The sequence below is a fragment of the Siphateles boraxobius genome, unplaced genomic scaffold (genome assembly GCF_051911475.1).
Source record: "Siphateles boraxobius isolate OS27281-9 unplaced genomic scaffold, OSU_SipBor_1 26, whole genome shotgun sequence".
Classification (NCBI taxonomy): domain Eukaryota; kingdom Metazoa; phylum Chordata; class Actinopteri; order Cypriniformes; family Leuciscidae; genus Siphateles; species Siphateles boraxobius.
In genome coordinates this window covers 19488202-19501850 of record NW_027508876.1, presented here as the reverse complement: position 1 = coordinate 19501850, position 13649 = coordinate 19488202, and the positions used below count along the sequence as shown (strand labels likewise).

The following is a 13649-nucleotide window of genomic DNA, read 5'->3' as shown; positions in this document are numbered from 1 at the left end:
CCAGTGACACTGATATATCCCTAGCAATACTTTCGATCAAAACTTAAAATATATGTATATATTGTTGTCCCCGTCCCCACCAATTTCAAAATCAAACCTACGCCACTGTCTCTTACCACTTGTTTGACCTTTTTCTCAGTCTTACTGGCCACAACTGTAGGTTCCTGTGTATGTGTGTGAAGTATTATCTTTATTGTATTTTTTTAACATTATTATTATTTCATTTTCTTTCTTTCATTATTTTTTCAATTGAATCAGTTCATTCAGATGGTTCATATAAATGCAATACAGCAGTCTCTACTACATAATCCTACTGTATTTATGTTATTTTATTTTATTTTCAGGATGTTTACTATAACTTTCCATCTCGTAATTTAGCAATGATGTAGAAAAAAAGTTACAATTGTCCGTCTTGTCCATTTAGTGATGAGTACGGAAAGAGATATTTTCTACAAAATAAAACCACATCCCCAAAGGCTTTGCATTCCCAAACATGTTTCTTAATTGTTTCTGTAACGGAATGGATCAACTTTGGAACAGAGCCACGCTGGAAATGCCTGCTATGCGCTGAATTCAGATTAACATATAAATTAAAAGCATTGCACACAGGGCACTTAGAGAGACTTCCTGTCACAAATTAATCAGTGAGCTGGAAGCCTCAAGGTCTCTGGCTGCCCAGAGGATTCTCAGCCTCTCAATCTCAGGCAAAACAGCACATCTGACTCATGCTTTGCCTGTCTGTTTGACTCTGCAGAAAAGTGCTGGGTTTTTTTGACATGCAGAATGTAAATGTATCCATATGGACCCATTCGGACCTAATGGTCAGGTGTCCTGTCAGCTTGCTGTCCTGTCAGTGGCCAGTTGCTCTGAGACTATCTTGGGATATGTTCAAACACAGTTTAAAAACGTCTCTACAAATGAATCCTATTTTGATTTCACATTCACCTATAAGGTTTTTTCATAGTATTTCTGTTTGTGATGCGTGGGTACTATAGAATTTTGTATTGGAAAAGGGTCGTGAAGCTTTATAACCTTCAATCATCGTTTATTATTCATCCTCAAACAAAATAAGCTATAACACATTTTGACATATAGTTTTCGCTTAAAGGCTCTACAGAGCCAACACGAAAGAAAAATAGAGTGTTTGGCTTTTGTGAGCACGAGCATGTTCCTTTGTGAATCGCATGGCGACAGACCATCCCCTGAGAAACTGTCTGAATCCTTTAGCAGCAAGAGATGTTTGAATTGCACTACTCGGTCGTACGTTGAAATTGAGGATTCTTGCTTTGTTAGCCTAATTCCACTCGGCGTCTGGGTTTTGTTTCGCGCTGCAGTTCTCTAGCATACGGCCTTGTCTCAAACAGTGTGCTTAATGTGAAATACTATTTTTTACCTTTTATAAAAATGACCTTTCGTAAGTTTCTGGGTTAGTAGGAGTAAAAAGATTCTTATGTTCACCAAGGCTGTGTTTGTTTAATCAAAAATACAGTAAAACAGCAATGTTGTGAAATATTGTATTTTAAATGTAATTTATTCATGTGATGGCAAAGCTGAGTTTTCAGTATCATTAATCCAGTCTTCAGTGTCACATGATCCTTCAGAAATCCTCCATTCTTATATGAATATCGTGCTGCTTAATATTTTTAGGGAAACCATGACACACTATCTTCAGGAATCTTTGATAAAAGTCCAAAAGAGCAGCCTTTATTTGAATTATAAATCTTTGGTAACATTATAAATGTTTTTACTGTCACTTTAGTATTATTTTATGTATATATGCATACTGTATCGAATGATTAATATGGGATGGGAAGGATGCACAGAAATTCAGACTACTGTACATATTTTTAAGACAATAACTAATATTGTACAACTATGTTACTTAATGGAGAAGTGAACTCTGGTTTATGCTGGTTAGCAGTCTTTGAAAAATGTGGTCGTCCTTGGTTTAAACAGAGCTCAGAGAGTTCTAACCAATGCACCTGAATGAATAGTTCATGATCTTAAAGTGTTAAATCTTTGCCTTAGTCTAGTTATCGGTTTAGGTTGCTGTAAGATGATGATCTGAATCTTAAAATAGACAGAAACCATTAAATATTGTCACTGTCATGCGGAAACCACGTATCTCCATATTCCGTCATTGTTATATTTTTTCATACATCATTACTATTAGTCACCCTTTACGTCTGTCTGTGGGTTTTGTAAATATTTAAAGGTGCTCTAAGCGATGTCACAGATTTTTTAGGCCAAAACATTTTTGTCACATACAACAAACATCTCCTCACTATCCGCTAGCTGCCTGTCCCCTGAACACACTGTAAAAAAACGTGGTCTCTGCAGACACCCCAGGCTCCAAAAACGGCAAACAAAAACAAACTGGGCTTACCCGCACCACGAAACATAACAAACTGTTCCAGCCAATAACGGACAAGAAGGGTTTGGGGGGTTAGTGCGTGGATGAGGAGGAGGGAGGGTCGAGCTAGCCTCCGTTTTGTTTGACAATACTTCGAACGTCAACAAGAAGTGACGTCACCCAACATCGCTTAGAGCACCTTTAACCAATGAAAAGTATTAAAAAGAGCTTGTGACTAAACCTCATAACTTCATTAGATCCTCAAACGGTCCGTCAAACCTCATAACTCCGCCTCTCCACTATTGTGAATGAAGTGGTCAAGCAGTTTGGACCGTCTTGGCTTGTTTGCAATACAAGGGTAAATAAAGAACTGGTTCATAAGTACAGAATTTTCTTTACTCAAGAAACACTATACATAATGGCTAATGTTTTCTGTATTTGAGGAGCGGAGAAGAGTATATTAGTCTACATTTGCAGTTAAGTCGTATAGCCAATACTATCTTAAATTGCCTTTGCATATCACTTTGTCTTTAACATGAGATTTTGGCCATAGCTACAGTAAACTTTATTACCTGTAAGTAGGTCAAAATGTAATTCGATGCACTTACTGCCTCAGATGCGGCCATAACAGATTTGGTGCTGATCTGTTGTGCATCCCTAATTCTTTTTGTTTAAAACCCTAACCCTATGTTTGAGCAATAGTTATAGTTATGTTAATAGTGGTTAGTAAATGTATGTGTTGCTATTGTACGCTCCACTAATTATTTAAGACACTGTAAATTAACTATTTGCCACAGGATTAGAGAAATTCACTTTTTTACATCTGTCTCCACAGAGACAAGTGTAGACAAGTGAAGATGTCTGTGGTATTTTTGTTCGGTCCAGCGAGATACCCAAGTGAAATTAAGCCGTCCAAATCTGGGCCTGTGTTCTGCTGGCATGAGATTTGATCTTGGTCAATGTCACCACTGACGACAATTATGTCCTTGTAGTGCTCTAGTATTGAGCCTTCCTTTCTTCCTCTTTCCTTTTCTCTCTCTCTCTCTCTCTCTCTCTCTCTCTCTCTCTCTCTCTCTCTCTCTCTCTCTCTCTCTCTCTCTCTCGTTCCCTGATGAGAAGCGGCCTCTGATTGGATACCCTCTCAGTTCAGCAATCAAGGTTGTTCTTCCCTTTTCAGAATGCATCCTTTTGTTCAAAGATTTAAGAAAGGGAAAGTCAAGAAGAAAGTGAGCGACAGAAGACTACTAGAAATAGTGACAGCAATAAGAATCTCACACGTTTATAAGCGTATACAGAATAAGAGGCCATTCACACAAAGTGCGTTTTTGCTTTGCTTTCGTTGACAGTAGAATTGGGAAAGACGTAAGGTCTCGAGACGCGTTTTTTCAAAGTTGAACTTCTCTTAACTATAGCGACACGTTTTTAGAACTCAGTGTCGTGCGCGAGATGCTGCAAAAACTGAAAATAATAACCAATAAGTTTCACATTCTTTCTTACCACCTGCAATCAGCCACAGTCGGTCCTCCTTGGTTCTGGAATTAAAGGCTCATGTCGTGTGTGTGTGTGTGTGTGTGTGTGTGTGTGTGTGTGTGTGTGTGTGTGTGTGTGTGTGTGTGTGTGTGTGTGTGTGTGTGTGTGTGTGTGTGTGTGTGTGTGTGTGTGTGTGTGTGTGTGTGTGTGTGTGTGTGTGTGAGCAAGAAAATGGCAAGGTCAGCTTCATCAACTATTCAGCTGCCACCTCTTCATACTGACTCATAAATGTGCGTAGTTTCTTAAAGAGAGGGAGAGAGAGAATAGGGCATTGGAGAGGAAAAGTGAAGATAGGCAAATAGGAAAAAAAGAATTTTGGTCTGACTCATTTTACGTGTCCTTTGTGAAATGATGGACAGTGGGAAGGAGCGACTGGATTTGATTTGAAGGTTGGCTTCGTTCTAGTAGGTTGCATAAGTGTTCTGCAGTTCATCATCATCGCTGTTTTTAGAGTTTGTCCTCCATTTTGACATCTGCCAGTTTTTCATAGCGCTGAGTGACAGAGTGACTTTTAGCAAGAAGCTCTTCACACTAAAGGCAATAGCAGAACCCCTGCAAGGCCGTTCATTCAGTACAGTAGGAGGTGAGATTAAGCCAAACTTCTGCCGTATACACTGAAAAAAATATGATCAAAAAGTCGTGACAACATATGTGTTTACATAACTTTAACTCATTGAAATAAGTTAAGCAATTTTTATCTCTTTTTTCATCAATTATTTTTATTAAGTCAATTTAACATAATTTAAGTTAAAATTACTTTTTCTCTACCTCTTTTATTTATTTTACTTAATTCCCAACCATAAGACATGCCTTTTTATTTTTTTATTTTTTTTATTTTTTATTATTATTTGCATGGTACTCATGATATGCTTGTATCGGTGCCACAGGCCAGTGTGAACTTCATTGAAGTTCAATTCTTGAATTGAACTACTACCCATTAAGCATTGCAAAAAATAAATAGATAAATAAATATATTTTTTTTGCAATAATATAAAATATTTTATAACTGGGCAATGGTTATAATTTATATTTTACCATAATTCATCTACAAACTTTTTTCATATACTTGCTTTAAATCAAAGGTTGTGATTTATTTCAGAGCTGTTGGCAGATTTTTTTATTTAATCCCTATAGAGAATGTGAGTTGAAAACAAATATCTCTGTAACCAAGGCCGGTGAAAGTGGGCAATTACTGTTCTTTGTTAAACCTCAAAAAAAAAATTTTTTTTGCCTATTAAGTCACTTTGTCTAAAAGCATCTGTTAAATGAGTAAATGCAATGTATTCTGAGAACATATAAAGCTTTACCGAATTTGAGCAAGTCATCAACCTTTCCCTAAATGTTTGTTAATAAAATATTGGGCGAATTTGATAATGCTTCCTGCTAAAAAGAGAGTTTAGTTATGCATCTGCGGAAATAATGTAAAGTGAATCTAATAAATCATTGCATGCTAAAAGCATGCTTTTATTCAAGCTAATATGCTGTTTTTTGATTAGAACACAATAGTTGTGTTTGGATATATATTATGTGAAACGTGTGCTAAAATACATTTCTGTCCTTGCAGCTGCTAAACATTAGAATTTTCTATAGAGATTTAGAGGAAATTCGAGATACCCTCTGTGATATAGCATCTGTCAGGATAAATTACCACCTCAGACAGTGAGCTCTCTCAGGTGAGACATTGATGAGCTCAGGATAGGCTTATTAGCCACACGCATGGCTAAATTGGTTATTTCTCATTTGCAGGATGTTTAAGTATTGACTGCTTGAAATTGACCTCCTATAACCTTAATAGGACTTTCTTCTTGTTGTAACTTGAACCTTTTATAGCTGATGATCGATGGTGAGCCTGGATTTTTTAAATAACTTTTTTAAGTCACTCTACATTAAAGATCCTTGAACCTGCTCTGAGCAGCATAGTACATTTTTTTTAAAGTACTATATTATGCAGTAAGTATACTGTGCTTTAGTATGCCAAATATTCTACATTTATCATTTAAGAGTTTGGAGTCTGTACGGTTTTTTAAATGTGTAAGTAGAAAGAAGTCTTTAATGCTCACCAAGGCTGCATTTATTTAATCAAAAATTGTAGTATTATTACAATTTATAATAACTTTTTTAACGTTTTCTATTTGAATTTGTTTTTAATGTTACTTATTCCTGTGATGCAAGGCTGAATTTTCAGCATCATTACTCCAGTCTTTAGTGTCACATGATCCTTCAGAAATTATTCTAATATGCTGATTTGCTGCTCAAGTAACATTTCTTATTATTATGAAATTGTAAAACAGTTGTGCTGCTTACATTTTCGGTGGAAAATGAAAAGAAATTCAGGATTCTTTGATTAATGGAATGTTCAAAAGGACAGCTTTTATTTAAATTAGAAACATAAAACATACATGTTTTACTGTTTTATTTAATTTAATGCATCCTTGCAGGAAAGTCTTAAGTTTTAAACGGTAGCATTACACTGTGCAAAAAACTGTATCCCACAATGCAGTGCATTTGACTTGACCTTTTCAGTGTGACTAATCACCATGGTGATGTAAGAAAATTAGAGCTGTCGGTGCAGATCTTGAGATGTTTGATAGACTGCTTGTGATTTTGCTTCGCATAAACTGATGAAACCTTAGGTCATGTTAATATAGCTAGTCAATGCTGTAGAACTGTATGAATTCTTCCAGTCTTTGGGGTCTGGAGGAAGAGACGCAGTAATTAGCATGTTTGAAATTCTAATTAGGCGCATCACTTTGTGTCAAAAACATGAAAATGAGTGGTTTTCCTACTAGTCTAAAAGGAGATGGCTGCTTAGTCACTTGACCATTATGCCCACAATCTCTACGTGAGTATTGGTGATTGATCTCTGCTAGTTTAGGACTTCAAAAAGCACAGACTTCCCACACAAATGTATGCGTATATACAGTATATGCTTCACTTTCTGTACTTCAGATCCTTCAACACATTGTAGCCGCCATCGAACTGCATATTACTAAAACCTTCTGGTCAATGTATGCATATGTTAGAGAACAAAAGGTCTTGACCGAACAAACATATCGATTGTCTCTTCCACTGACATTATCCATTCCTAAACAAAAATGAAAATGCTAATGACTCCCCCCTCTTCTTCTCCATAATTTCTATTTGGTTATCAAATTACTGAACGAGGCAAGTATGATGTTTCTGCGAGAATGGCTCTCATAAATCTCTAATGGCTGCACTGATAACGATAACAGGAACATGCAACGAGGAACCAAAGATATTAAGTCTTGGCATGTTTTTAATAGTCTGCAAAAGTTGCCATTATTATGCAGACTGTTTAATTTTGACCAGCTAAGAAATTCAGCTTGTTGTACAAATTTAATCTGTTTCAAAAGTATAATCTGTAGCACAGTTGTTTGATGTGAATTGCATCTAGTAAATCATATCGCATATTCCTCTGAGACTTGGCGGAGCTGTGAAAGGGTTTGGTAAAATAATATTAGACCACGATTGTGATGTGAAACCGCAGGCTTGTCAAATTATGTTTTTTTTTTTCAGCTCTACATTTCTGTCGCTTTCCAGGTCTTTGTGAGATGTTGTCAAAACCTGTCTCAGGCTAGCTCAAGCATAGAATGGACAATGTTATAAATTTTTCACACCTCTGAAAGAATAATAAAGCATTACTGTATTTCTTGCACAGTAGCGCTGTCACTTTCAGGCAGGGGGCTCAAACTACCCATCTCTCAAGTGTTAATAGTTTATCTTTAAATCCATGCAAAAAGTCAAAAAGAGGAGGGTCTTCCTATTTGCAATGCTAAACGCTGCATGCATGTGTTTTCCTGTGCAGGTGTGTTGTGGAACCTGTCCTCATGTGATGCTCTGAAGATGCCAATAATCCAGGACGCTCTTGCCGTCTTGACCAACACCGTGATTATTCCCCATTCCACCTGGGACGTGTCCCCGCATCAAGAGGACCGCAAGCTACAAATGCACACTTCCCAAGTACTTCGCAATGCCACTGGCTGCCTGAGGTGATTGTGTGTGTGTGAGTGTGAGTGTGAGTGTGAGTGTGAGTGTGAGTGTGAGTCTGTGTCTGTGTCTGTGTCTGTGTCTGTGTCTGTGTGTGTGTGTGTGTGTGTGTGTCCTTTAGTAATTTACCCTTAAGTTGAAACTTTATTTACTCACCTTTATGTCGTTCCAATTGTGTATGATTTTTTTCTTTTGCGCAACACAAAATATATTTGATATAGTGTTTCAGCTGTCTTTGTCCGAATATTGAAAATCAGTGGGGTTCACGGAATAAAGAAAGTCATACAGGTTTGGAACGACATGACTGCAGGCTGTTGGTATGTGTTAATTGCCATTGTAATGACGTCAGACATGTTTAATGTCATATTTACACAGAAACTCTGCTCATGTTTCATGGAAGAGGAAGAATAAGAAGAAGAATTACACTACTGTTCAAAAGGTTTAATACTTGCTGTATGTTCAGCAAGGACACATTAAATTGATCAACAGTGACAGTAAAGACATTTATAATGACAGAAAACATTTCTATTTGATGCAGATTATTTTCTTTTGAACTTTCTATTCATAAAATTGTTCATAGAAATGCTTCTTGAGCATCAAATCAGCATATTGGAATGATTTCTGAAGGATCATGTGACACTGAAGACTGGAGTAATGATGCTAAAAATTCAGCTTTGCATCACAGGAATAAAGTACATTTTAAAATAAATTCAAATAGAAAAAAGTTATTATAAATTGTAATAATTCTTCACAAAATTACTGTTTTTACTATATTTTTCATCAAATAAATGCAACTTTGATGAGCATAAGAGACTTCTTTCATTAAAGAGACTTCAAATTGACCCCAAACTTTTGAACGGTAGTGTATTTACCCGTTCATGTAGTAAGCATTGAGCTCTTGGCCTCAAAGGAATTAATGCTGAATGAAAAGGAAGACTACAGCTTGCAGACTTCCCACGTACCTAAGAAACTGTAGTCCAGATTGCATTTATAAAACCCTTGGCAAACGCTACCTGTTTCGAATGCAAGCACCTTCACGACTCCATTGATTGTGTATCGATCGAAAAGTCAAATTTCTCATTAAGAACAGATTGTGGTTTGCTTCGTGCAGTTGTTTTTATGAAAGCTGGCCATGGGATGTAGAGAACAGTCCTTTTATACTATATATGCAGCCCTGGACCACTAAGAATGATGGTTCCTTTGATTAACTAACAAAAAATGAGAGCTTTGGATTTTTTTACACCTCCTACCTATTCCATATGGAATGAGGAACAACCCTGAACAACCCATTTCCCCCAGCCACGTCTGTTCTGTTCATATCTCTAGATTGCTCGAGGTAAAAGTGATTCATAACCTGTATGCGATTGTCACAGTGAGTAAAGATTTACTGTATCGCTCCTGTCAAAGCATCTGATTCATGATTTATGCAATAATGCATAATGGTGTTTATATGGAGTGCAAATCTAGCTTATTATGATTTATACATAGATTTTTGTTGCGAAGAGTTGGTTGAAAAACATCTGCAAGAAAGTGTTGATTCTCTTGGGTTGAGTACCAGTCTCACGTAAGGCTTTATTCTTGTATCCATAGCAACAGCGCGGTGTTAAACTACTTTAAAGTCCATGCTATGAGAGGAACACACTGCTTTTGTTAGCTTTCCCAGTTTCCTTCCAAGCTTTTCTAAAAGAATTAAACCTTTTCAAACCAAACTTTTGCTGTTACACCTCACTAAACTAAGATGTTATCAGTTGTATTTTTACTTTCTATAAGAGATTTACTAAAAAAGAGGCACACCTACTGTATGCAAATACACAGAAATGCAGAAATGATTTTAATTTTTCTCTAAATAACAAGTCTGCTTCTGATTCCAGCAGTAAATTACTCCTCCGAGTGAATGCCAGTGTCTTGTGTTTCAAACAAATCATCTTCTGTCAGAGCGCTGTAAAGAGGCAATTACCATCCTCCGCATATTAGTCTATCAGATACGCACATGTTTCAGAAAGTAAAATGTGTATCTTATGCGTATTGTGTGATTGTGGACCACACGTATCCTCTACCACACAGTGCAATTTAATATTGAATTTCTAATTAATCACAATCTTTCCATTTGTTTTGTACATCAAAAACATACAGTGAGACTGGGTAGTGTGATTCACGAGTAAATGACTCTTATAAACAGGTTATTTTAGTGAATCAAAAATGCATAGCGAGATGTGCATCATGTGCAAATGGCTCTTTTTTATTTTTTTTATTTTTTTTAACAGACAGACATACAAACCAAAATAGTGCAGTAGCGAACAATCTAGTAATTCCATAATTCCAGAAGTGAAATAAAAGTGTGTTAATGTATAGGTGTGTGTGTGAGTGTGGGTGTGTGTATGTGTGTGTATGCATAAACAAAGTAACCATTTATTATTTATTACCATCGTCATTACCATCACCACCACCGCTCCTCACTACCATCATACTGCCAACATTGTATTAGTCAATTTTTATTTTTATTCTTATTTCCATCTTTCCTCCTATGTAACAATTGCCATTGTCAGCACTCTCCAAAAATAAAAGATACTGTAATAATATAATATAATAAAAGATAAGATAACGTCTCAGGTTACGACTGTAACCTATGTTCCCTGAGAACAGGGAACGAGACAATACGTCAACGACGCTATGGGGGAACGCCTCAGGCGTGACAGGTGTCTGAAATCACTATCAAATCACGTCAATCATATTGACCGGCGACAGCCCGTGAATCATTAGCGTGAATGATTAACGTGCGACCTGGAAGTATAAAAGGGCGCCTTGCAAACATGACAAATCACCTTATCGTCTGAAGGGACTGTACGGTAGGCAAGCACCGCGGCATGGCAGGGAGACGTATTGTCTCGTTCCCTGTTCTCAGGGAACATAGGTTACAGTCGTAACCTGAGACGTTCCCTTTCGAAGGGAACTCAACAATACGTCAACGACGCTATGGGGAACGATATACCAACGCCGCCATGCTAAGGGGAGTGCATGCCAAGTGGCAGTGACAACTGTCAGAACCAGCAACTTCAAATGAAACGCTAGAACCACTCACCCTCAGGTCACACTGGGCTGTCAGTGACAGCATTCCCTACGGTCATAGCCCAAGCTACAGCCTCACAGAAAAACCTTCATAAACATGGTTAAATGAAAGGTCTACCTGGGCCGGCTCCGGGCCTGGAACCTCAGCTTCCAATTAGAAGGGGTCCCTTCTAGGGAATGTGGCTAGGGAACCCAAGGGAACCCCAGCCAGTCACTATTCAGGGGAACGTACTCACCCCGAAATGCCACCAGGACGGCCTGACCTGGCGCCAGTACATAGACACTTCGTCAGGCCAAATCCTGTCTGTCTGAAGACAGAGCCTCTGGACAAATGCCTTAAGTAAGGCATCCAACCCGAGGGACTGCGAAGCTGGCAGTGAACCACTCGGCCCGGATCTCAGAGACGGGATATCCCGGAGAGTATGACTCAGCATAGTGCTTTCCGACCCTTGCTAGCGAGGGGAGTTTCTCTACTCGATCCACGGATCAACCCAGTGTCTGTGTTTCAAAACACTGAGGAGGCCTGTGAAGGCCTAAGGGCTGATCTAACTGGGAGGCCTCACGAGAGGCCTACGACCGTCTGACCAGACTCAGGAAGCCGCATGCTCATAGAGACCCTCGTGAGGGGAGCACAAGGTCTGCCTGGTAGGCAAACCAGGCTGTAGGCAGAAAAGGTTCCGGGAGGGAACCTTTAGCAGAGAATGAACACTTTAGCGAGCCAGGGCGCAAGCTCGCCTTCAGCAGCTGCCTATTAAGGCTAGCTGAAACTGATAGCAAGAGACCACTAGCTTCATAAACCCAGCACCACTAGGGAGCGTTACAGGGAGGCCCGGAGAGGCCTACTACCTGATCCTTTAGGGAGGCACGTGAGGCCTACTACGTGATAACCACAGTACGTGGGAACTCACCTTCAGGGAGGCCCGGTGAGGCCTGCTACCCTACGACCACAGTATGTGGGGAGCTCACCTTCAGGGAGGCCTGGAGAGACCTACTACCTGGTAACCACAAACTGTGGGAACTCACCTTCAGGGAGGCCTGGTGAGGCCTACTACCTGACTGTTCTCAATCAAGGAGGCCTGGAGGAGCCTACTACCTGATAACCCCAGTATGTGAGATGCTCACCTTCAGAGAGGCCAAGAGAGGCCTACTACCTGATAACCACAGTACGTGGGAACTCCTCCTTCAGGGAGGCCCGGTGAGGCCTGCTACCTTACAACCACAGTATGTGGGGAGCTCACCTTCAGGGAGGCCTGGTGAGGCCTACTACCTGGTCACCACTATCTGTGGGAACTCACCTTCAGGGAGGCCTGGTGAGGCCTACTACCTGACCGTTCTCATTCAAGGAGGCCTGGAGGAGCCTACTACCTGATAATCACAGCATGTGGGGAACTCACCTTCAGGGAGGCCTGGTGAGGCCTACTACCTGACAGCCAAAATATTTGGGAGCCCACATCCAGGGAGGCCCAGAGCGGCCTGCTACCTGACAGCCACAATATTTGGGAGCTCACATTCAGGGAGGCCCAGAGAGGCCTACTACCTGATAGCCAACGTAAGTGGGAATTCGCCTTCAGGGCGGCCGGGTGAGGCCTACTACCCGATAACCATCTTAAGTGGGAATTCACCTTCAGGGAGGCCTGAGTGGCCTACTACCTGATAACCACTGGTAGCTTTGAGCCCTGAGTCCGGGTGAAAGTATAAGGTGGCCTGCTAAGGCCAGCCAGCTGGGGACTCGCCTATCAGGGAGGCCTGGTCGGGCCTACTAGCTAATAGCAAGTCATATTCTGCCATAAAGTACACTGTTGGAAACCATACTACACAGCATAATTCACTAATGGGCTTCCAGTAGCGCTATAAGGTATGTCCCACAATGTTAGGACTCACCTCCGAGGAGGCCTGTTTAAGGCCTACTACCCATCAGTGAGTCAACTGCCCGAACCACCAAGGCCAACCACGTAAAGTGAGCTGGCCTACAGTGCCCTCTGGGGGGCTGTCCAATCAAGGAGGCCTGCTGAGGCCTACTACCTAATGGCGCAGCCTTCGTTGGCAGAAAAACTGTTTACACAGCGCCTACAGCATCCTGGTGCCTAATCACATTGCCCATGGCAGTGTACTCCGCAAGAAAGCTAGCACCCTTAAAACAAGGGGAGTACAACATACGCCACTCTGCCTCAACGGAGGCCCCAGTTAGCCAGGGGCCTACCATCTATGCATGGGCGTCAGCTCAGGGCAATGCTCTGGCTTCAGGGGAGCGTACTTCGACCAAAGAAGAAGTGAAGCTTACTTCATACTCGACCCGAGCCATAGTGGTGCGAGGTGGGATAAAACAGAACTGGGAGTGAAGTGCTCAGACCTACCCTGTATCACAGGGGAATACTCACACCTCACCCTGAGGTTACCAGGGTGCGGGCCTGCCAGCGGCTCTAGGGGTGACAGAAATGTATCTGTGCCCAACCTAGGGGAGTGGGGCTTGAATGAAAGCCAACCACCTACAACCTAGCGCTCGAGCAGTAGCTCAGCGAGGTGAGTGAAGCCTAAACTGGCGGCCTAAATCCGTAGGCCAGTTCTGCATGGCAGGGTCGGGCAGGAAACCCAGTCTTCTTCGTGAAGCGAAAGACGGCCTAACCCTGCTCAATAAAGACATATATACCACGGAGGCCTGTTTGAGGCCTACCATGTCCTTACAAACCATCCT

At 40.6% G+C, this 13649-nt stretch overlaps 1 protein-coding gene across 6 annotated transcripts in view; it reads left to right on the top strand.

Annotated features, from left to right (window-relative positions):
- The window catches only part of ctnnd2a (catenin (cadherin-associated protein), delta 2a), a 329118-nt gene that overhangs the window by 254875 nt on the left and 60594 nt on the right, over positions 1-13649 (top strand). For all 6 annotated transcript variants that reach the window (XM_077244713.1, XM_077244712.1, XM_077244717.1 and 3 more), the window contains one exon: positions 7710-7893. In XM_077244713.1, coding sequence (XP_077100828.1) covers positions 7710-7893 — 184 coding nt within the window. The remainder of the gene's footprint in view (positions 1-7709; positions 7894-13649) is intronic.